Source organism: Lolium rigidum, chromosome 6 (genome assembly GCF_022539505.1).
Source record: "Lolium rigidum isolate FL_2022 chromosome 6, APGP_CSIRO_Lrig_0.1, whole genome shotgun sequence".
Lineage (NCBI taxonomy): Eukaryota > Viridiplantae > Streptophyta > Magnoliopsida > Poales > Poaceae > Lolium > Lolium rigidum.
The window spans coordinates 25,724,361-25,749,391 of record NC_061513.1 but is presented as its reverse complement, the minus strand read 5'-3'; the positions used below and the strand labels follow the sequence as shown (position 1 = coordinate 25,749,391).

At 44.1% G+C, this 25,031-nt stretch overlaps 1 protein-coding gene across 1 annotated transcript; it reads left to right on the top strand.

The window, feature by feature from the left end:
- The first annotated feature begins 15,306 nt into the window (after positions 1-15,306).
- Positions 15,307-18,849, top strand: LOC124662321. The gene is made up of 6 exons (XM_047200172.1): positions 15,307-15,450; positions 15,530-15,616; positions 16,016-16,201; positions 16,701-16,913; positions 17,034-17,180; positions 18,478-18,849. The coding sequence occupies exons 1-6, from the start codon at positions 15,307-15,309 to the stop codon at positions 18,847-18,849; spliced, it is 1,149 nt and encodes a 382-aa protein (XP_047056128.1).
- Positions 18,850-25,031: the final 6,182 nt, after the last annotated feature.

Here is a 25,031-nt window from a genome sequence, read left to right as displayed (position 1 = left end):
TGATGAGGAGTTCTCCAGAAGAGCGCTGGTGACAGCTACGATACCGACGACGAGGGCAGCGAGGATTAGTGACATAGCATCAGTAGTTATGCGAGCAATCGGCTCTTCTTGAGCAATCGGCTCTTCATTAAAAACCCTCCTTTGTCAATGAAGAAGCGTTTCCAGTCAATGGTTTTGCCGATAGTCAAAGTCACACAACCTTCAAAAAAGAACTGATGGCATCGCATCGGTCTCTATCATAAAAACACTGGTAACGTCGACCTAGCCACCCTTCCAAACGGTAACCCGCGACCTCCATCTGAAAAGGCAAAGTCAGATCCCCAAATCGCCGCCTGAGCAGTTCCAATCCAACAACCACCTACACAGATCTTGACCGCGCCGCCCCCAACTCCTTCAACGCATCTCATGGCGGAGTCATCCAATACCGATACCACGGCTTCCGGACTGAAGGTAATCCTCAACCTCCTCTCGCCGTTTGACTTGACATGGGATTAATGGCAAACACCTGAATTAATGCCTCGCTCCGCTACTAATTTAGGTTTCAGACATTCTTCTCGCCACATCCTTCTCTCGCAAATTCGATGTGCCTCGGTCCTCGTTCTTCGAGAGTCCTGCCTCGTTAATTTCGTGCGAAGCTAACGGAATCCCCTTCGTGAGCCGAACCTAGATCTGACTTCCGGGCCGACCGCCCGCGAGCCCGGCCTAATCCTCCCGAAGGTTGGGTGGCATGGTACAATAGGGTATCAAAATCCCACTATGCCACTTGGGAAACCATAGGGATAGCCGATGCCCTGTCATTATCGCTATCTCCTCTTGAGAAGAATGAGAACATCCTGAAAACCATCGGCTACTTCTGGTCTGATGCACTGAACTGCTTCATGTTTGGTCATGGCCCTATGACCCCGACCCTGCTGGATGTGGCCATGATCACAGGGCTAGACATTGCATCCCCCAGCCCTTCTGCATTCAAGCTGCCAAAAGTCCCTTTCACTCTCTCCTCTAAAAAAAGTGTACCAGCTGGGCGCCTATCTCAATCGCTATATGAAAACCAAAGGCCCCGTGACGAGAGGGAGCACACGGCCTTCCTGAATTTCTCGGCTGGAGCACTTCATATTCTCGCGGTCCATCACTTGCTCCCACCAAGAATTACCTCTCCCCGGCCTATGAACTTGCTAAAGGCACCCAACTCGGCCTAGGCAAACTATTTCTTGGAGAGATTTATCGATCCCTTCAACCGATGTCCGTCAAACTGTTCTCTCGCAAGACAGCTTAAAACCGGCGGCCCTCGGTGGTTCATTCGGTTGTGGGCCCAACTATACTTCCAAAACCAAATCCCGGACTTCCCATCGCTGACCACCCGCACCTTTCCGGATGTAAATGGAAAGGAAATTCGATGCACCAGCTACGGCCAAGCCCCGTATGGTCTCCCGGGCAGCAGGCTGATCCCCAAGGAAGCAGCGAGGGTGGTTTAAGATTTTCTTCCAAGGTTTGGACAACCCCTGTTCCACCCTTACACCGAATCGGCAAATTTTGAAAACCCCGTCTCTTTCCGATTGGATGACTTTGCCGATGACGCCAGCACACAGCACTTGTACTCCCTCATGATTCGTCCTTGCTTCCTCCCTGTTGGCATGAGTACCTCGAACCGGATCATCAAGCCCGGTTATGAGTGTTATCAACCAGTAGTAGCAGCTCGACAGCTTGGTCTCGGACAGGTGCCTCCACACTTCTTCTTACACCACCTGACAGCAAGTAGAGCTGAACTGCCTGACATCCTCACTGCCCAAAGGTGCTATACCTTCTTCGACGCTTTGGCCATACCAATTCCCCATGACCTCCGTTTCTCCTTCACTACCGATGGTTTTGAAACTTGGTGGTCTATGTGGAAGACCCACGTCTTCAGGAGGGCCCTAGGACCGCTGCTGAAAGAGCTTGACGCCGAGTATGATCCCCCTGCAGACCAGGTACCGTCACTTAAGCATTTCTTGTAACTGCCTTATGGTGATTGTCTGTGACCTGACTCTTTCTCCTAGCAGCACCAAGATGGCCCGGCTCCCACACAAGCCGACGGTTCCCCTTTCGTATTTCTTCCTCCGGCACCAGTGGTTCTCTTCTGCCAGAGCTCGCCACCCCTGAAGAAAGTCATAATGCAGAGTCAGCCGATTTCACCGAAATCGGCTCCCAAGAGTAGAGCATCTTCAGGGCCAGTTGCCCCCCGAGCCTCGACTCAGGCGAGGACGGCGGTGAGGAAGGTGGCGGCCAGGAAAACCCTGAAGCGTAAAGCTCCGGCCCAAGAAAGCTTGCGTGTAAGTTGGTTCAGACCCTGTAGGCGCTTGTCCGCTTTCAAAAAATTTGTTTATAACACGCTTGTATCCTTTCCTACAGGCCTCCACTGAAGGATCCTCCAGCGGGGCCGAAGAAACCAGCCAGGGGGACTCGAGCTCGGGTAATTCCGAGAGGTCCACCACCCAGAGCCAGACGGCTTCGCCAGCGCCGGCTTCCAAGAAAAGGTCGATCACTGAACCCCCTGCCCCCCAGGCCCCGACCAGATCGGGGTTACGCACGAAGCACCGCTGTGTCAAAAGGGCTCGTAAGAACCCACGAGCCTCTTCATCAAGCCAGGAGGTCTCAAATGTAATTACCTTCTTGGTCACACTTTCATGCTATCCCGTCGTCATTTGGATCGGCTAATCACTTCTTCTTGCAGGCCGCGGAAACTTCTAGCGGAGACGTTGAGGAGGTACCGATGCCGTCTGCTACCCTGGATCTAGCTACCTCGACGATAGCGGCTGCCCAAGTGGCTAACCCATCCGAGTCCGCAGAAAAGCCGATTGTTACTGTGTCGGCTGTTCCTTCTTCCTTGGGAGAGGTATGTCTCCCCTCCTTGGCTCTATCAATTCCCCCATTGCCTGCTAAACTCACTTTGTCTACCCTATCAGGGCTGTGATCTCTCGAGCTTGCTTACGTTCGACCCAGAATCCATCGAACCAACTTCTTCCAAGGCAAGTGGAGAGCCGAACCCTAGTACGGTCCGTGGTCCACTCCAGCGTCTCAAAGACTTGCTTTCTGCCTCGACTGAGACTCTGATTGAAAATTCCGAGGAAGCCAAAGGCATCCTCGAGGAAATCCAGCCTCATCTCCCTATGACCCTGCAAGTGAAGCTCTGGCCCGCTGTTACCTTGTCGGTCTTCAAGTCAAGGGTGCAATCGGCTCGCCAAAGGATTACTCTTCGCCACTCCCAACTTCCGCTGAGAGCCGATATTGCCGAAAAGTGCCGACGGCTCAATGAGAAGAAGGCTGCTCTGGACGCCAAGACGGACACTTCTGCCACTCGCGCCGAACTCGATACCCTGCGCAAGGAGCTGGAGAATCTTGAAGAGAGGGTAAAGGTGACCAAACAGCTCATCCAAGACAAGGAAGCCCTTGTTGCCCACTCTCAAGACGAAGCAAGAGGCCTCACAGCCGATCTGAAGACCGATCCGGCTGAAATCCGTACCCTGAGCAATCAGCTGGTGACGGGTAAGGACGAGGATGACCAGGCTGAGATTGCTGAGGCAGATCGCATCCGTGTTGACGCCGTTCTCGCCCTCGGCGTGTTTCTTCAGTAGGGCCTTCAGAGACAGATTTGCTGGGTCTTTCTGAACTTGCTACACTTGTACTTGCTAATAATTTTTTTTTTCTTTTTTTTTTTACTGGCCGATTTTCCATCGGCTCCTGACATTTTCTCACCCATGCGACTGTCTGCTGATCATATGCCTCCCCCGAGCCGAATCTGTCAGGTGACTGCAGATATCGGCTTTATATTATGCCAAGGGACTGTACTCGTACGCCGGTTCCGTTGGGATTCGTGTGGCCGGCGTGGCCGTTGTTCGTTAGATCGAAGTGCCCCATGAAGGTTTCGTAATATCCCTCGTGTAATCCTGGGGCACCAGGCTCCGTCGGGAGGACGAGCATCGTGTTCGTACCAGCCGATGCCTCGTCATCGGCTCTCCTTTACTCGGTGTCCCACCGGGCGTGCCAGAATGTGTTGACGTCAGAAACCCCCTGGCGGGCAGAGACGGGCAACACCGTAGAGCCGGGAACAACTAGGGCTGCGGCTGGCCCCAGTCCCTCAGAGCGACGGCCCGCAAAGCCTCCCTGGTCGCACGCGCCGATGTTTATCACAAGGGCGTGCCACCCGACCTATACCTGGTCGGGAAGGTGTGGATGATGCCTCGCTTAGTTTCCTGCAGGGCACACACGTAAACGTTAAATACGAGCCTCGATCGGCTCTCGGGTTATCCCGTGAATCGGCTCAAAGAGCCGATCCACCCATGATTCGGACGAGGTGTCCGAATATATGGTGGTCCTGCTTGATCAAGGTAAAGCTAATGAGATCTACGACGATGTAGGGTTTTCACCGCATAATCGGATCGTCCTACTCCGAGTTGGGCCTCGCGGCCACGCACGGTGATCGTAAGCCAATCCTAAACAAGGCCTAAAAACCAACACGAGGTTGATCCCCGGAACATCCCGCTTAGGGCCAACGAACGACACCCTACGTGCCGCTGGATCCTCCCCCCTTTGTAAGGCCTAACTATTGCGGATATTAAACTAATCCTTGTAGAACAAGGAGTAATCGTAACGGATCAGATCTACTAAACTATGATCAAGCGGGGTGCCGCCCCTACACCTAAGATAGGTGTAAGGGCGGCTAGACATGCAAGGGTTGCACTACGAAAGCATGTAATATGAAGAACAATGCTAACCCTAACATGTCTAAGATAACTATGTTGCTCGCCATCAAAAAGGCTTCAGTACGAGCAACGCATGAACAACGTGGGCAGGCTTGTGCTGCCTAGATCGCAAGATGCGATCTAGGCAGCATGATGCTTACCGGTAGAAACCCTCGAGACGAAGGGGTTGGCGATGCGCCGAGATTTGTTTGTGGTTGAACGTTGGTTGTTGTTTATTCCATAAACCCTAGGTACATATTTATAGTCCAGCGGACTTTCTAATGTGGGCGTGCACTAAACCGTACACGAGATAAACTCTAACTTTTAATCTAGATACAAACTATTATAATTAAAGACACATGGGCAATCTGGCCCAATTTCACCGAGCAAGGCCGCTTCAAAGATCTTCAACGTGTAATCTTCCAAGCCCATCCTGATCGCGGCCCACCTCCTGATTTGGCCAAAATCTGGTGATAACACAAACGTATCTATAATTTTTGATGCTCCATGCATGTTTTACACCAATTTCTATATGTTTTGTTTACACTTCATGGCACTTTTATGCATTTTCTGGAACTAACCTATTGACAAGATGCCACAGTGCTATAATTTTTTATAAGCAGGAGTTAAGCTTGGGGATGCTGATACGTTGCAAACGTATCTATAATTTTTGATGCTCCATGCATGTTTTACACCAATTTCTATATGTTTTGTTTACACTTCGTGACACTTTTATGCATTTTCTGGAACTAACCTATTGACAAGATGCCACAGTGCTAGTTCATGTTTTCTGCTATTTTTGTATTTCAGAAAAGTTGTACGGGAAATATTCTCGGAATTGGACAAAACAAAAACTGAAGTTCCTATTTTACTGTGACGAAGACGGAGTCCAGAGGAGAGACGGAGACGAGCCAGGAGGCGGCCACGCCATGCCTAGGTGCAGGCCACCCCTGGCCGCGCCTAAGGTTGGTGTGGGTCCCTCGGGCGCCCACCGACCTCTCCCTTCCGCCTATAAATTCATCTGATCGGAAAAAACCTAAAGACCCGAGCCTCCATCCATGAAAAGTTCCGTTGCCGCCGTCATCGTCGACCCTAGCTCGGGAGGGTTCTGAAGCTCTTCCCGGCACCCTGCCGGAGAGGGAGATCATCATCAGAGGCCTCTACATCGCCATGCCCGCCTCTGAAGTGATGCGTGAGTAGTTCTTCTCTGGACTACGGGTCCATAGCAGTAGCTAGATGGTTGTTTTCTCCAATTTATGCTTCATGTTTAGATCTTGTGAGCTGCCTATCATGATCAAGATCATCTTTATGTAATGCTACATGTTGTGTTTGCTATGATCCGATGAATATTGAATATTATGGTTGAGATTGATTATATACTTTTCATATGTTATTTGTGATCTTGCATGCTCTCTGTTGCTAGTAGATGCTCTGGCCAAGTATGTGCTTGTGATTCTAAGAGGGAGTATTTATGCTCGATAGTGGGTTCATGCCTCTAGTAATCTGGGAGAGTGACAATAACTTCTAAGGTTGTAGATGTGTTGTTGCTACTAGGGAAAAAACAACAATGTTTACTTTACACACTTTACTTAATGCAATAATCCGCTGCTTGCAACTTAATACTGAAAGGGGTGCGGATGCTAACCGGAAGGTGGATTATTAGTCATAGACGCAGTTGGATTACGGTCTATGTATCTTATGGTAATGCCCAAATGAATCTCATAGTAATCATCTTGTCATGTATGGTCTTTATTATGTCAATTGCTCAGTTGTAATTTGTTCACCCATCACGTTATTTATCTTTATGGAAAGACACCTCTAGTGAACTGTGGACTCCGGTCCTTTCTTTTACACTGCAAATACCTGTTATTTTTATTGCCAATTCCCACGGCAACAACTTTTTTTTATTTCACTGCAAACAAACATCTCTTTCCACACTATACGTTTAATCCTTTGTTTTCAGCAAAACCGGTAAGATTGACAACCTCACCGTAAGTTGGGCCAAAGTATTCTGGTTGTGTTGTGTGCAGGTTCCACGTTGTTGCTGACACCGGTAGTGCTCCTTGCCAAAGTCATCTAGCAACACCTTCAAAAGTGATTTCTTTCTCCTATTGGTCGACTAAACCTTGGTTTCTTACTGAGGGAAAACTCTCTATTGTGCTCATCATCCCTTCCTCTTGGAGTTCCCCAATGGTGTGCTTTGCACAACATCAAGTGAATCGCAGTAGTACCGGTTGAGGTACCGATCAAGTATTGCATCTTTATTCCAAATTACGGTAGTTCCGCACCCAGTACCGCTTAGGTACCGCAAGGGATTTGAGGGGCCCTATAAAAGGGGTCCTTCTTCCCCATCCCGGGTTAGCTCTTCCACATCCATTCTCTCTCCTCCATTGTTGACCTTGAAGAGCTTGTTCACCTCTTGATCTCCCCACTATTCGTTGCATCTTTTTGGGGGAAAGGAGAGAGGAGATCTAGATCTAGTGCTCCACCAAGTGAATCCCTCTCCATGTGAGGGGATCTTGCTAGATCTAGATCTTGGAGTAATTTGGTGTTCCTCATACTATTTGTTCTTCCTCCCTTGTTCCCCAATAGCTTTTGTAGCATTGTTCGAATTTAGGAGAGAATAACTCTGCATCTTAGTGGTGTTCTTAGCAATTGCATTAGGTGCATCGGTTTGGGTTACCTTCGGGGTTTCGGTCTTGTGTGAGTTCGTGTGTGTGCTCCCTCTAGGGTTCTTGGAATCCTAGAGGGCTTGTTGACCTTGGTGGTGTTGTAGCCTTCGTGGCCTTGTCGCCTTTGTGGCGTAGTAGACTTCATGGCATTGTATCCTTTGTTGCCTTGTCGACTTTGTGGTGTGGTACCCTTTGTGGCGTTGGAGCCTTTGTGGCCTTGTACCCTGATGACGCGTGAAGCACACGTCCGTTGGGAACCCCAAGAGGAAGGTGTGATGCGTGCAGCAGCATGTTTCCCTCAGTAAGAAACAGAGGTTATCGAACCAGTAGAAGATGAAGGCCACGTGAAGGTTGTTGGTGAAGGAGTGTAGTGCGGCGCAACACCAGGGATTCCGGCGCCAACGTGGAACCTGCACAACACAATCACAATACTTTGCCCCAACTTAACAGTGAGGTTGTCAATCTCACCGGCTTGCTGTAAACAAAGGATTAAAAGTATGGTGTGGAGAATGGTGTTTTTTTGCAAAGAACAGCAGAGAACAGAGATTGCAGTAGATTGTATTTCAGATGTAAAAGAATGGACCGGGGTCCACAGTTCACTAGTGGTGTCTCTCCAATAAGATAAATAGCATCTTGGGTGAACAAATTACAGTTGGGAAATTGACAAATAGAGAGGGCATAACAATGCACATACATATCATGATGACTACTATGAGATTTACTTAGGGCATTACGACAAAGAACATAGACCGCTATCCGAGCATGCATCTATGCCTAAAAAGTCCACCTTCGGGTTAGCATCCGCACCCCTTCCAGTATTAAGTTGCAAACAACGGACAATTGCATTAAGTACCGTGCGTAATGTAAACAATACAAATATCCTTAGACAAAGCATTGATGTTTTATCCCTAGTGGCAACAAGCACATCCACAACCTTAGAACTTTCCGTCACATCGTCCCGCATTCAATGGAGGCATGAACCCACTATCGAGCATAAATACTCCCTCTTGGAGTCACACGTATCAACTTGGCCAGAGCCTCTACTAGCAACGGAGAGCATGCAAGATCATAAACAACACATATATGATAGATCAATTAATCAACTTGACATAGTATTCCATATTCATCGGATCCCAACAAACACAACATGTAGCATTACAAATAGATGATCTTGATCATGATAGGCAGCTCACAAGATCTAAACATGATAGCACAAGAGGAGAAGACAACCATCTAGCTATTGCTATGGACCCATAGTCCAAGGATGAACTACTCACGCATCAATCTAGAGGCGGGGATGATGATGTAGAGTCCTCCGGTGATGATTCCCCTCGCCGGCAGGGTGCCGGAGGCGATCTTCAGAATCCCCCGAGATGGGATTGGCGGCGGCAGCGTCTCTGGAACTTTTCTCGTATCGTGGCTCTCGGTAATAGGGTTTTCGTGACGGAGAGATTATATAGGCGAAGGGGCAGAGTCGGGGGACGCTCGAGGGGCCCACTCCATAAGGCGGTGTGGCCAGGGGTGGGGCCGCGCCCCCCTGTGGTGTGGCTGCCTCGTCGCCCCTCTTCGTCTCCTCTTCGGACTTCTGGAAGGCTCCGTGGAAAATAGACCGTGGGCTTTTGTTTCGTCCAATTCCGAGAATATTTCCTGTGTAGGATTTCTGAAACCAAAAACAGCAGAAAATAGGCGCTTCGGCATCTTGTTAACAGGTTAGTGCCGGAAAATGCATAAATGATATAAAGTGTATATAAAACATGTGAGTATTGTGATATAACTGGCATGGAACATAAGAAATTATAGATACGTTTGAGACGTATCAAGCATCCCCAAGCTTAGTTCCTACTCGCCCTCGAGTAGGTAAACGATAAAAAGGATAATTTCTGAAGTGACATGCTACTATCATAATCTTGATCAATACTATTGTAAAGCATATTAGATGAATGAAGTGATTCAAAGCAATGGTAAAGATAATGACTAAACAACTTAATCATATAGCAAAGACTTTTCATGAATAGTACTTTCAAGACAAGCATCAATAAGTCTTGCATAAGAGTTAACTCATAAAGCAATAGATTCTTAATAGAAGGTTTTGAAGCAACACAAAGGAAGATTTAAGTTTCAGCAGTTGCTTTCAACTTTCAACATGTATATCTCATGGATAATTCTCAATACAAAGTAATATGATGAGTGCAAATAAGCAAGTATGTAAGAATCAATGCACACAGTTGACACAAGTGTTTGCTTCTAAGATAGAAAGAAGTAGGTAAACTGACTCAACATAAAGTAAAAGAAAGGCCCTTCGCAGAGGGAAGCAGGGATTACTCATGTGCTAGAGCTTTTTATTTTGAAAACATGGAAACAATTTTATCAAAGGTAGTAATAATTCATATGTGTTATGCATAAAACCTCCTATAAATTGCAAGCCTCATGCATCGAATACCAATAGTGCTCGCACCTTGTCCTAGTTAGCTTGGATTTCCATGGATTATCATTGCATTACATATGTTTCAACCAAGTATCACAAAGGGGTACCTCTATGCCACCTGTACAAAGGTCCAAGGAGATATATTGCATTTGATTTCTCAATTTTGATAGATCTCAACTTGAGGACATCCATACCGGGACAACATAGAAAACAGATAATGGACTCCTCTTTAATGCTTAAGCATTCAACAACAGATAATATACTCATAAGAGATTGAGGATTAATGTCCAAGCTGAAACTTCCACCATGATACATGGCTTTGGTTGGCGGCCCAATGTTCTTCTCTAACAATATGCATACTCAAACCATTTAACTCATGGCAAATCTCCCTTACTTAAGACAAGACGAACATGCATAGCAACTCACATGATATTCAACAAAGGTGTAACAGATTGATGGCGTCCCCAGAAACATGGTTACCGCTCAACAAGCAACTTATAAGAAATAAGATACATAAGCGACATATTCATCACCACAATAGTTTTTTAGGCTACTTTCCCATGAGCTATGTATTGCAAAGACAAGGAATGAAATTTTAAAGGTAGCACGCAAGCAATTTACTTTGGAATGGCAGAAAAATACCACATAGTAGGTAGTTATGGTGGACACAAATGGCATAGGTTTTGGCTCAAGGTTTTGGATGCACGAGAAGAATTCCCTCTCAGTACAAGGCTTTGGCTAGCAAGGTTGTTTGAAGCAAACACAAGTATGAACCGGTACAGCAAAACTTACATAAGAACATATTGCAAGCATTATAAGACACTACACTGTCTTCCTTGTTGTTCAAACACTTTTACCAGATGCTTGAGTCTTCTTGAAATATGCAGGGATGAACCACGGGGGCATCCCCAAGCTTATACTTTTCACTCTTCTTGATCATATTATATCATCCTCCTCTCTTGACCCTTGAAAACTTCCTCCACACCAGACTCAAAACAATCTCATTAGAGGGTTAGTGCATAATCAAAAATTCACATGTTCAGAGAGGACACAATCATTCCCAACACTTCTGGACATTACCCAAGGCTACTGAAAGTTAATGGAGCAAAGAAATCCATTCAACACAGTAAAAGAGGCAATGTGAAATAAAAGGCAGAATCTGTCAAAACAGAACAGTCCGTAAAGATGAATTTTTTCGAGGCACTTAACATGCTCAGATGAAGAAGCTCAAATCGAATGAAAGTTGCGTACATATCTGAGGAACACGCATGAATTTTTACAGAATTTTTAGGTTCTCCTACAGAGAGATCTACTCAAATTCGTGACAGCTAAAAATCTGTTCCTGCGCAGAAATCCAAATCTAGTATCAACTTTACTATCAAAGACTTTACTTGGCACAACAATACAATAAAATAAAGATACAAAGGTATTGCTACAGTAGTAACAAGCACCTTGACTCAAATATAAAACAAAAATTGCGGAAATAAAATAATGGGTTGTCTCCCATAAGCGCTTTTCTTTAACGCCTTTCAGTAAGGCGCATAAAGTGTAAATCAAGTAACATCAAGAGAAGAAGCATTAACATTATTACCAGGGGCTTTGCGCCTATCCTTCTTACTCTTATTCTTACTCTTTGGTCTAGGGAATACCTGACCGCATCCGGGTGTAGAGGTAAAATTTAGAGTGCCTTTTCCCACATCTATGGTTGCTCCCAAGAGTTTCAGCAGGGATCTTCCAAGTGTGATTTGTCCTGTCCCTACACATTCAATAACGAGATAATCAGTGGATACCGTTCTTCCAAGAAAGGTTGTGAACACACCTTCAGCTATCCCCTTAGGAATTATAACAGAATTATCAGTAAGAGTTATTCCTTCTCCACCTTCAGTAAGTCCCCAAAGTGTCAAAGATTCATAGATACTTTTAGGCATAAGGCAAAACTCAGACATAATATCACAACGGGCATAAAAAATTTCACTACAAATAGCAAACTTAATAGTAGGGACCCACATTGAAGGTTCAAAACTTACTGGGACATAATCATAATACTCACGAATCTGGTTGTACCGTTCTTTTAAACAAGATATATTTGTTTCGAGAGTGTTTAATCTATTATGAATGCTAGTAAGAGATGAATCAAAATTATTAGCGGAGCTAGATGATGTAACCGATTTTTTTATGGCATTAAAAGCTTGATCCCCATCGCAGTGAAGGAAATCTCCTCCCACTAAAGCATCCAAAGCATATCTATAGCGAACAATAAGCCCAAAATAAAAGTTACTAAGAAGCAAACTTAGAGTCATTTTAGGTTCAGTTTTACCATAAGAATCAAAAATTCTAGACCAAGCTTCTTTAAAACTTTCCTCACCCCCTTGTTTAAAAGTAAAGATCAGTTCCTCGGGTGACAGAGTAACAAGTACAGGGCTAGACATGATAACAAAATAAATTAAATGCAAGTAACTATTTTTTTTGTGTTTTTGATATAAAGAAAGCAAACAAAACAGAAAATAAAATAAAGCAAGACAATAAACAAAGTAAAGAGATTGGATGTGAGAGACTCCCCTTGCAGCGTGTCATGATCTCCCCGGCAACGGCGCCAGAAATTAGCTTGATTACGCATGAAGCACACGTCCGTTGGGAACCCCAAGAGCAAGGTGTGATGCGTACAACAGCAAGTTTCCTTCCGTAAGAAACCGAGCTTATCGAACCAGTAGGAGATGCAGGCCACGTGAAGGTTGTTGGTGAAGGAGTGTAGTGCGGCGCAACACCAGGGATTCCGGCGCCAACGTGGAACCTGCACAACACAATCAAAATACTTTGCCCCAACTTAACAGTGAGGTTGTCAATCTCACCGGCTTGCTGTAAACAAAGGATTAAACGTATGGTGTGGAGAATGGTGTTTGTTTGCAAAGAACAGCAGAGAACAGAGATTGCAGTAGATTGTATTTCAGATGTAAAAGAATGGACCGGGGTCCACAAGTCACTAGTGGTGTCTCTCCAATAAGATAAATAGCATCTTGGGTGAACAAATTACAGTTGGGCAATTGACAAATAGAGAGGGCATAACAATGCACATACATATCATGATGATTACTATGAGATTTACTTAGGGCATTACGACAAAGAACATAGACCACTATTCAGCATGCATCTATGCCTAAAAAGTCCACCTTCGGGTTAGCATCCGCACCCCTTCCAGTATTAAGTTGCAAACAACAGACAATTGCATTAAGTACTCTGCGTAATGTAAACAATACAAATATCCTTAGACAAAGCATTGATATTTTATCCCTAGTGGCAACAGCACATCCACAACCTTAGAACTTTACATCACTTGTCCCAGATTCAATGGAGGCATGAACCCACTATCGAGCATAAATACTCCCTCTTGGAGTCACAAGTATCAACTTGGCCAGAGCCTCTACTAGCAACGGAGAGCATGCAAGATCATAAACAACACATATATGATAGATCAATTAATCAACTTGACATAGTATTCCATATTCATCGGATCCCAACAAACACAACATGTAGCATTACCAATAGATGATCTTGATCATGATAGGCAGCTCACAAGATCTAAACATGATAGCACAAGAGGAGAAGACAACCATCTAGCTACTGCTATGGACCCATAGTCCAAGGATGAACTACTCATGCATCAATCCGGAGGCGGGCATGATGATGTAGAGTCCTCCGGTGATGATTCCCCTCTCCGGCAGGGTGCCGGAGGCGATCTTCAGAGTCCCCCGAGATGGGATTGGCGGCGGCGGCGTCTCTGGAACTTTTCTCGTATCGTGGCTCTCGGTAATAGGGTTTTCGCGACAGAGAGATTATATAGGCGAAGGGGCAGAGTCGGGGGACGCTCAAGGGGCTCGCCCCATAAGGCGGCGCGGCCAGGGGTGGGGCCGCGCCCCCCTGTGGTGTGGCCGCCTCCTCGCCCCTCTTCGTGTCCTCTTCGGACTTCTGGAAGGCTCCGTGGAAAATAAGACCATGGGCTTTTGTTTCGTCCAATTCTGAGAATATTTCCTGTGTAGTATTTCCTAAACCAAAAACAGCAGAAAACAGGAACTGGCGCTTCGGCATCTTGTTAATAGGTTAGTGCCGGAAAATGCATCAAAATGATATAAAGTGTATATAAAACATGTGAGTATTATCATATAACTAGCATGGAACATAAGAAATTATAGATACGTTTGAGACGTATCATACCCATGCGTGACGCGTTGTAGCCCCTTTGTCGCCTTGTACTTGAGAGCCTCCGGTGTTGTGGAGTTTGCCTCAAGCTTGATACTTGGGTGTTTGCCCCAAGCTTGTACAGGTTCGGTGACCACCCTCAAGGGTCTCTTAGTGGATCGAGGCTTTCCCTTTGGTGGGAAAGGCTCGAGGAGAATATGGTGGCCCTAGCGGCTTATTGGAGTGTCTTTTGCCTCCACACCGCTCCAACAGAGAGTAGCACCTGCAAGGGTGTGAACTTCGGAAAAACATTACCGTCTTCTCGTGCACCGGTTATCTCAACCCGAGTTCCTTTACATATGCGCTTTACATTGTGATAGCCGTCGTGCTTGATGTTCTATATCTAGTTTGCTATCACATTGTTGTTTATCTTTCTTAGCATAGGTTGTTGGTGCACATAGGAAAACCGTAGTTTGTAAACCTTAAGTAGTTTTATTCCGCCTTGTTAAGCCCTCAAGTAGAAGTTTTATAGCCCGCCTATTCACCCCCCCCCCCTCTAGGTGACATCCTTGTACATTCACTTCTTCTACCCAGTTGGGGAAATTCTTACTAGCTTCTTTTATTAACAAACTCACGATCACCCTACCGGACGGTGTGTTGACATGCTACAAGCTCCTTGCGCAACACTATTTGCAGTGTTTTCATTGTTACTTCTCATAAAATTTGCTAGACTGTTAATCAACAATCATGTGTTGTTCTTTATTCTATTCTTTTGTGATTACAAACATGCTAACATACCCATAAATCTGTGCGTTATTCACAATTGTTTTCTGCCGCAACCGACCACCAGCTCTTGGAGGAGCCTTGAGAGAATGCAATAAAGGTCTAATAATGTACTTTCCTTTTGATTTAGGAGTTCCAACATTCAAGCAACGAGTTATCAGATGAGCTAGGTGCACGGGCATCAAAGCAATTGGCCCATTTCTTATTATTAGTGGACAAGCCAGCCCACATGAGCAAAATCTTGATCCACATACATACCTACCTTTACCAAATCTCCAAAATTAATTCTAAAGATTTCTTTAACATTAAATACTGCATATCTTCAATCATTAAAACCTAAAGATTTATGTAATAAATGAGAATCAAACACGTATATCTACCATATAATGAAATTTAATAATATGATTTCTACTCCTATCGAGAATTCAATCCCACCAATTGATTGAATTAATGGCGACCATCAAATTTTTGTGCGCCTCAAAATGCTATAAATATGGATGCACACACAATACAAAACTTCGCATCCAAGCTTCAGAGAATGAAAGAAAGACATGCTATTAGAGCTGCCCTTGTACTTTCATATCTTCTTCTAGTCGTCGGAGGAAAAGATGCAAGAACTACAACACAATGGGAAAATACTAGCCCATTCCTTATGCATCGACAAATTAATAAAACCATTGTGGTAAGAATAAGTATTCATCTTATTTTCTTTAATTATCATTGTTTTAATTTTCTAACGAGTAGAGAAAACATCAAAGTAGATGGAAGGAGAAGATATCTATGATTGCATAGATGTGAATCTACAACCAGCTTTAAGCCACCCATTATTGAAAGACCACAAAATTCAGGTAAATTACTTCCATAAATATATGATTTACAATCATTCATTATACCAAATTTATTTAGATTTATTTTTCAACATAAATGACTTTTAAGTTAACCTATATAGAAGAATGTTACTTAGGTGGAAACTCTGTAGACTAATCCGGAGTATTGTGATAATATTTTGTTCTGACTTACAATTTTTCATTGTGTAGCTTGTTCTACCAACTTTTAGTTTCAAATCGTAAGTGCATATGTTCTTTTTGTATATTCTGATCAAAACATTGAAAGTGAAATGAAGTAGGAGTCGTATGGTATATTTGCTTCATAAATAATGAATAAAACTAGAAATTTTGTATAGATGTGATACTTTATTGGCAATACATACATGATTGTAAGGTGATCAAGTTTTGCTTGTCAAGCAGATGGAACCAAGTTCTTTTCCGATTGGACTGAATGTAAAACCTCTGTTGAGACAAGTTATTTCACAAGCGCATCTGTCTATTTTGGAATGCCCGACAGGAATGGTTCCAATACTGCGTAATAGGAGAAGGGACCAAATATCATCAAAAAAAATCGATATACTGATTAACAAAGATGAAGAACAAGAGGTTGGTTTTCTAATTTTGTTGTTGTAATGATCTTGGTATCCTAGTTTATTATGCAACTAGCACATAGTTGTTTCATGCCTAGTGGTTTTAATAAAATTTCATTTTAGAAGGTTACTCTAGTGCAAAGTCATCTTTGAATGCTAACTTTAAAGATTCTAATGAGGGTTGTAGAAAGATATATTTGGCTAGGGGTCAGAAAATCAATAAATGGTAAATTATATATAATATAAATTTATAAAATATAAAAATCTACAATAAATTTGAAGTTTTGAGTATTATACTGAATCTTATACCTTCACGTAGATATTGGAATAACATAATAATTTATATATTCATGTTCTTTCAATCATATGTGACTGAAGTTTTTTTTGCCATATTTATGTAAGATTTTGTTTAATGGATTTTTAGATACTGGTGGCTCTAACTCTTAGTTGAAAAGGTTAAGTTATACTCATTGATGCCATACACCATACGTAAACTGAATTATCTATATTTGTAGGTGGCCGGAATCAAATACTATGCTGATTTATATGGAGTGCGAGCTACAATAAATGTTTATGAGCCAAAGGTGAAGAATGGTAGCAACGATTCTAGTCAAACGGCGATTCAAATTGATAACGGACCAAGGGGCCATGTAGACAGCATATGTGTTGGTTACGCAGTATCTCCAAGTGCCCATGGTGATAACTTTGCAAGGTTTCATGCTGGTTGGGTAATATATAATACTTTGTTGGATACACATTAAGTTATCAAGTACATAAATTTTATAGTTGCAGTTACAAAAATAATTTGATATAGTTTTTATTTACCTTTGTATGAACTTGGGTCACAGCGTAACGGCAAGTTAAATAAAACATGCTTTGATCACGACTGTCCTGGTTTTGTGCAAATTAGCCACAATGTTGGTCTTGGAGGAAGAGTGCAACCTGTTTCAGTGTACAATGGACCACAATATGTAATAAACATTCTTATCTTCAAGGTACTCCTTTGTTCACCAAATTTTGGATTTCCTAAATATGCTTAAAATGTGCATGCAAATGGTTGTTCTTACTTTTGTATTTGATAGGCATACTAATTTAGATAGTTCACTATGATATACAGTGAGTTACTTAAGATAGTTAAAATATCTTTTGTTTCCTATAATTAATCTAATCCCCGCAAACTATCATTTTTTTTTGAGGTAAAACAGTGGGCAAAAGCCCCCTGCAATTTTTATTGGATTAAAAAAGTATCATAAATGCTTACAAAAGGAGAGAGTGAGGAACTCTCAAAAAAAAGAAAAAAGAAAAGAAAAGAAAAAGAAAAAAGAAATCTAAAGTTAACTAATAGACTGAATCCAAGCTCTGAAGGAATCTACATGTTTCTTTTTCATTCTATACATTAGCAACCCCAGCTCTTGAAAAAAGATTGCTTTCCAGTTATTGAACTTAGAATTTTGGTCTTTGAAAATCTTGTTGTTTCTGACTATCCAGATTCCCCATGCTGACAAAATAATGACTTCCATTGCGAAAGGTAGCTTCATTTTAAATCTCATATCCTCCAGCGCTTCTAGGATAGATAAGCCTCTGTCTCTCTGTGGACAAATGAAGTCCCAACAATTCTTTGCAAAAGGGCAAACCCAAAATAAGTGTACTAGAGTTTCTTCTTCACTACAACTTTGTAATACACACTGATAGGACTGCAACACAAAATTCGTTCTTCTCAATAAATTCCTTGTATTGAGTCTATCATGTAGAAGCAACCAGAAAAAGAATTTATGTTTTGCTTGACATGAAGATTTCCATAGAATGGAGAATATCTTAGGGGCTGGAGATGAACCTATCATAGCTTGATATGCTTTCTTTGATGAGAATTCTGCATTTCCCCAGATGTAAGACCAATTATCTGAATTTCCTTCCTGTATCACTGTAAGGGTGTTCTGACAGACAACTTCTAGGTCCTGAAATTCTTCAAAGGCTTGTTGTGTAAGGGGTAAGTGAAAAAGATCCTCCAAATATTCAGTATGAATCACTCTATGAACAGACCAGTCAGTATGACACACATGTGAGAAATCAACATGAAAATTGATCGAAAAGAGCCTACGAGTTACCAAAAAATAGTGTGGTTCAGTTGGAACATTCAATAATGAAAAATAGTCTTGCTTATAGGGTGCACAATATGTATCTTGGGAGGAATATAAACAAATGCAAGCATTGTAGAATATGGACTTTCAGTTGTACATATTTGACATGATCATATTTGTCCAATCTTATTTGATTCAAAATTTTATTTTTTAGGACCCAAAGACAAAAAACTGGTGGTTGTCTTACGGCGAAGATAACACACCTATTGGATATTGGCCAAGTTCATTATTCACTAGCATTAATAATAAAGGAAATTTTTCATTTTGGGGCGGGACTGTTTCAGGACCGACAGCCTCATCAGATTCCCCACAAATTGGTAGTGGTCATTTTGCCTCCGAAGGATATGGAAAGGCATCTTTTATGCGAAACATTCAAATTGTTGATGAGAACAGCAAGCTTGTTACTCCAAATGAATACAAAGACCGTTATGGCACTAGTGATACAAGGAAATATAGCGTTGATGGTTATAAAGTTAATAAGTATGGTATGCACATGTACTATGGTGGACCAGGCAATTTAGTATGAAAAGCAATGTACTCCCCTAACTAAATAAAGTTGTAATTGTACTACTTGAGTTATTTAGTTATATATTTGTTTGAATTTAATCATGCACTGATATATGTTTCTGGAGGTAGTTGATGAGGGTCAACCTTAAGGGGAGGCCTGATCTTCATAGATTTGTAGGGGTTCTTGGGAAAAGACAGAGAGGGGGTCAATGGACACGAAGAAAAACAGTGAGAGTGAAAAGAACCCTCAATGCATAATACAATAGAAATGCACGATTATAAAAAAAAAATGTCTTATAGAATGTGAAAGGACACTGGCCCAAAACACCAAATCGGATATGATCGCCACACTACCGACATATGTAACTTCTAGATTAGTTTTTTCTGCTTGTGCGATGATGAGTGAATTTTATATCATGTTTTATCTTATCTGTTCTCGTTAGTAGTGTTTAGGTCTTAACATTTTACATCTCTAGCCCGCACCTTCTCAACTTTTTTCACCATGGTCTCTTAAATAAGAAAGTTGATGGATAAACCAATTGAATCAATCATTTTTGGACACAAATAGGCTGATTGAAAGCAATATCTGCCTTCCATACAATTACCTATGAACCTTGGAGTCATGCCAAGGAGGCAGCTCAAAAAACACGGCAACGTATGCTTTGTGACTTGCAGTACGGTGGGACACGCCCATTCTATCCCATCATACCATGTGGTGTTTACACCGCCTCTACAATTATTTTGACGCATGCAATCGGATCACATATTGGACATACAGAGACATCAGAACGACGGAACATCACCTCGGGAAGGGACATGGAGGGGGAACTCTGAACTTGGAGGCTTGGAAATCAATCTTCATCATCATCACCATCTCCTTCACCATCTTTATCACCATCCACTAGTAGAGAGCAACACTATGGACATGGGTCCAAAACCCCATCAAAAATAGAAAAGGGCCCGTTGCCATGAGCCACCTATGGCTAATGGAAGGCCTCTATATATGGCAATGTGAAAAAACCCGATATGCATGTGGTTATGTGGTTTGGGATCGAACCTTCTCGCGATACAATTTGTTTTGGACATTTTAACTCTGGCATGGTGCAAAAAAAGAAAAAAAAAGATGCAGGCAGTCTGCCAACGAAGAAACTACAGATTTGGAAGTGACCAAGTATTTCAAGTCGAGAATAGCTTGATGGCGAACAGTGGCAGAGGTTGGCCCAAAATCCATGGGAGCAAAAGAGAAAAGATGAATGTTAGAGATTAAAAGACAGATATTTTTAATCTAAGTCTAAAAAATATCAGGGATTCCTCCAAGTCGGGGGGGGGGGGGGGCGGTGACCCCCACTCACTTACACATAGGTACCACACTGATGGCGACCACATAGCGTGTAGTGGCATGGCCATTGTGTTGACGTCAGAAACCCACCGGCGGGTAGAGACGTGCAACACCGTAGAGCCGGGAACAACTAAGGGCTGCGGCTGGCCCTAGTCCCTCTGAGCGACGGCCCGCAAAGCCTCCTGGTCGCACGCACCGATGTTTATCACAAGAGCGTGCCACCTGACCTATACCTGGTCGGGGAAGGTGTGGATGATGCCTCGCTTAGTTTCTGCGGGGCACACACGTAAACGTTAAATACGAGCCTCGATCGGCTCTCAGGCTATCCGTGAATCGGCTCAAAGAGCCGATCCACCCATGATTCAGACGAGGTGTCCGAATATATGGTGGTCCTGCTTGATCATGGTGAAGCTAATGAGATCTACGACGATGTGGGGTTTTCACCGCATAATCGGATCGTCCTACTCCAGGTTGGGCCTCGCGGCCACGCACGGTGATCGTAAGCCGATCCTAAACAAGGCCTAAAAACCAACACGAGGTTGATCCTCGGAACATCCTGCTTAGGGCCAACGAACGACACCCTACGTGCCGCTGGATCCTCCCCCCCTTTGTAAGGCCTAACTATTGCAGATATTAAACTAATCCTTGTAGAACAAGGAGTAATCGTAACAGATCAGATCTACTAAACTACGATCAAGCGGGGTGCCGCCCCTACGCCTAAGATAGGCGTAAGGGCGGCTAGACATGCAAGGGTTGCACTACGAAAGCATGCAGCATGAAGAACAATGCTAACCCTAACATGTCTAAGATAACTACGTTGCTCGCCATCAAAAACGCTTTAGTACAAGCAACGCATGAACAACGTAGGCAGGCTTGTGCTGCCTAGATCGCGAGATGCGATCTAGGCAGCATGATGCTTACCGGTAGAAACCCTCGAGACGAAGGGGTTGGCGATGCGCCGAGATTTGTTTGTGGTTGAACGTTGGTTGTTGTTTATTCCATAAACCCTAGATACATATTTATAGTCCAGCGGACTTTCTAATGTGGGCGTGCATCAAACCGTGCACGAGTAAGATTCTATCTCTAAACTAAGATACGATCTAATATGTTACAGATACACGGGCAATTAAGCCCAACTTGGTATAAAAGGCCGATCCACATACTTCTTCTATCTATATATTTCTTCACGTCCATCTCGATCGCGGCCCACCTCTGACTCGGTCAAATTCTGGTGATAACACATTGCCATACTTACGTGAAGCGCCTCACGTCTTGCTCAATATGTAGTCCCATCAACTCAACCAACATGTAATATCCTAGGTTTAGAGGCATGCATTACATGCATGCATAGAAAATCCGGAGAATTCTCGCGCTTTTGTTTAAAACTATCAAAGGGTTGACGTTTCTCTTGCATCGTTGGAATTGAGTTAGTCATCGATGTGAGTGCGAAAAATTTCGATATGACCTTCATGTGTTTTTGGGAGAACAAATTTGAATTAAAATCAAATATGGATAATATGAATTCAAATATAAATTGAATTGAATTTGAATTCCAAACTATAATATGAAATACAACATATAAAAGTAGACACATTTGATAATTCCAAATGAATAAATAATTTAAACTTTATTACAAATATCATTACCCAATTATTTACAAGTCACATAGATAGAAATAGAGAAATATTACAAAAGGAAAATAAAAGAAGTCCTAACTCTAAATCTTCTCAATCTTCCAATCTTCTTTTCCTGCAAAAATAAATAACATAGACAAAAGGAAATGTTGTGTTAAGTTAAAATGTTTGTCTCCACCTTTGGGAAACAATTTTTAGTGTTGGAGACTGTTGCGGTCAGAAACCCACCGGCGAGCAGCGACGGGCAACACAGTAGAGCCGGGAGGCTTCCAGGACTGCGGCTGGCCCTGGTCCCTCGAGCGACGGCCCGCAAAGACTCGGCACGCACGTTCGATGCTGGTGCAAGGGCGTGCCACCTGACCTATACCTGGTCAGGAAGGTGATGGATTTGCTTCGCTTAGTTTCCTGCATGGCATACACGTAAACATTAAATACGAGCCTCGATCGGCTCTCAGGTTGTCCTGTGAATCGGCTCAATGAGCCGATCCACCCATGATCCGTATGAGGTATACGATCACATGGTGGTCCTGCTTGATCAATATAAAGCTTAAGACGACCTACGACGATTTAGGGTTTTCACCACATAATCGGAACATCCTACGCGTGATTGAGCCTGGCAGCCACGCACGGTGATAATAAACCGACCCTAGATGAGGCCTAAAAACTAACATGAAGTTGATCCCCGGAACATCTCATCTAGGGCTAGCAAACTACACCCTACGTGCTACTTGGATCCTTCAACCCGTTTGCAAGGCCTAACTATGCAGATATTAAACTAATCCTTGAAGAACAAGGAGCAATCATAACGGATCGGATCTACTAAATAATGATCAAGCGGGGTGCCGCCCTTACACCTAAGATAGGTGTAAGGGCGGCTAGACGTCTAAGGGTCGCATGGACGAAAGCATATGATACGATGAAACAATGCTAACCCTAACACATCTATGATAACTACGTTGCTCGCCATCAACAAGGCTTCAGCACGAGCAACGCATGAACAATGAATAAACGTTACTCCCTAGATCGCAAGATGCGATCTAGGCAGCATGATGCTTACCCGGAAGAAACCCTCGAAACAAGGGGCTGGCGATGCGCCTAGATTGGTTTGTGATGAACGTGATTGTTGTTTACTTCATAAACCCTAGATACATATTTATAGTCCGTAGACTTTCTAACGTGGGAATAATCCCAACCGTGCACGAGCCAAATTCTATCTAACCGACACGTATCCTACTATATTTACAGATACACGGGCAAACTAGCCCAAACTTTGTATACAAGGCCGATTCATGTATTTCTTCCAGGTATATCCTTCAATCCCATCTTAATCGCGGCCCACCTCTGATCCGGTCAAATTCTGGTGATAACACATGCCCCCCTGGTTTTGGAAGTGACAATTCCAAAATCACTCTGTTTTTCCCTTTCTTCGTCGTGTCAAATCGGGGCAGAACAGAACCGCCATGGTATCCCTTCATCATGATACCTTGCCTTCTCAACTTCTCCGCATGATTTTATGGTTTTGGCACCACATCCTCGGGAACCGCTGCAGCATTGAATCATCTCCACTATATCGCCTCTATTTTAACCGCATCCTGCAGTTCACTTCTTCATCCCCTTCGCATTAGCACTCCAAAAGCCCTCCTCTGCCACCATGTCTTCTTCCTCCTCCGCCTCGTCGGGTCTTTCCTCCCAGTCCTCCCCCTCCCGCGAGCCGACGCCGGAGTGGGACCCGGAGGAGGCCCACGAGGCCAACATTCGCCGCGCCATAGAAGACGGGGACGAGTCCAGTCACGACTTCTCCGTCTGGTCTGAGGACGACAAGTCCTCGACCGACGGGGAAAGTGACCTCCGCTTCCTTGCCGACGGGGAAACGGAGGAGGAGAGCAATGACGATCGCTTCTCCTGGGACGACTTCACCTCCTTCGAGGAGGAGGAGGAGGAGGAGGACGACACCTCCTCCGATGAGCCGCCGGCCAAGCGCTCACGCCCCTGGCCGGGGAACCTCAGCGACTTCGACAGCGACGACGACGCTGACGAGGAGGACGAGGACAACGAGGGCCCTACCGGCGGCCGCGGCAGCAGCGACGACGAGCCAGCCGGGAGTAGCACCGACAGCGGCGACGACGGCGACGACGAGGGCAGCGACGGCCCCTAGATAGGACCCTTAGCATAGGATCAGTAGTAGTAGATGGGGCAATGTATCCCCTGGTACTTCCTTTTGAGAGCAATCAGCTTTTTATGTAAGGAATCCGGTTATTAATGAAAAATTCCCTTTGATTTGATTTTGCCGATTTCCTTTATGCTAATTTAGCCGATTTCCCCTCATACTGACTTTGCCGATTGTCAACTTGGTCAACGCTCAATGAGCCGATGGCAACGCATCAGTCCCTCACAATCTATCCTTCATCTCTTCGACTGATGACTTTGAGATCTGGTGGACAATGTGGAAAATCCATGCCTTCAGGAGAGCCCTAAGACCGTTGCTGAAACAACTTGGGGCTGAAGCTGATACTTCTGCAGAACAGGCGCCACTTTCTCGCAAATCTCCTCGCGATAGTGTCCAGTGATGTTTTATAACCCTGCTCTGTTTCTTCAGCAACAAGATAGCCCAGAGCCTGTCAATCCCCCTTCAAATTCCTCCCACCAGCTCCAGTGGTCCTCTTCTGCAATAACTCACCACTTTTTTTTTAAAGATTGCGATGCAGAGCTAGCCGATTCCAATAAAATCGGCTCCCAAGAGTAAAGACTCTTCAGGGCCAGCTGCCCCCCGAGTCTCAGTCAGGGCGAGAACAGCAGTGAGAAAAGTAGCTGCCAGGAAAACTTTGAAGGGCAAAAACCCTGCGCCAGCTCCAGAAAGCTTATATGTAAGCTGTTCTATACCCCATCTTGTTCCATTCATCCTCCTAGGCTTTTATAGCGTGTCAGTGTCCATTAATCCTGCTCTTGCCGACCTCGACTGAAGATACCAGCGAGGAAACGCAGTCCAGCCGACGAGGCTCAAACTCGGGCACCTCTGAGGACACCACCACGCAAAAAACAGCCAGATGTGCCACCATCGGCAAGAGTCAATGCACCAAGAGGGCTCAGAAGGATCAGCAAACCCCTTCCTCGAATGTAGCGGCTCTCCAACTCCTCCTAGCTTAGTTCTTGTGCTTTGCTGCCCAGATCGGCTCATCATCTTTTTTGCGGCCTGATGAAACTTCCAGTGGGGACGTCGGGGAAGTTCTG

Coding starts and splice junctions, on each gene's coding strand:
- LOC124662321 (XM_047200172.1), top strand. CDS start 15,307: ATGAAAGAAAGACATGCTATTAGAGCTGCCCTTGTACTTTCATATCTT. Junction 15,451..15,529: donor AAATTAATAAAACCATTGTG/GTAAGAATAAGT, acceptor ACATCAAAGTAG/ATGGAAGGAGAAGATATCTA. Junction 16,202..16,700: donor ACAAAGATGAAGAACAAGAG/GTTGGTTTTCTA, acceptor CTATATTTGTAG/GTGGCCGGAATCAAATACTA.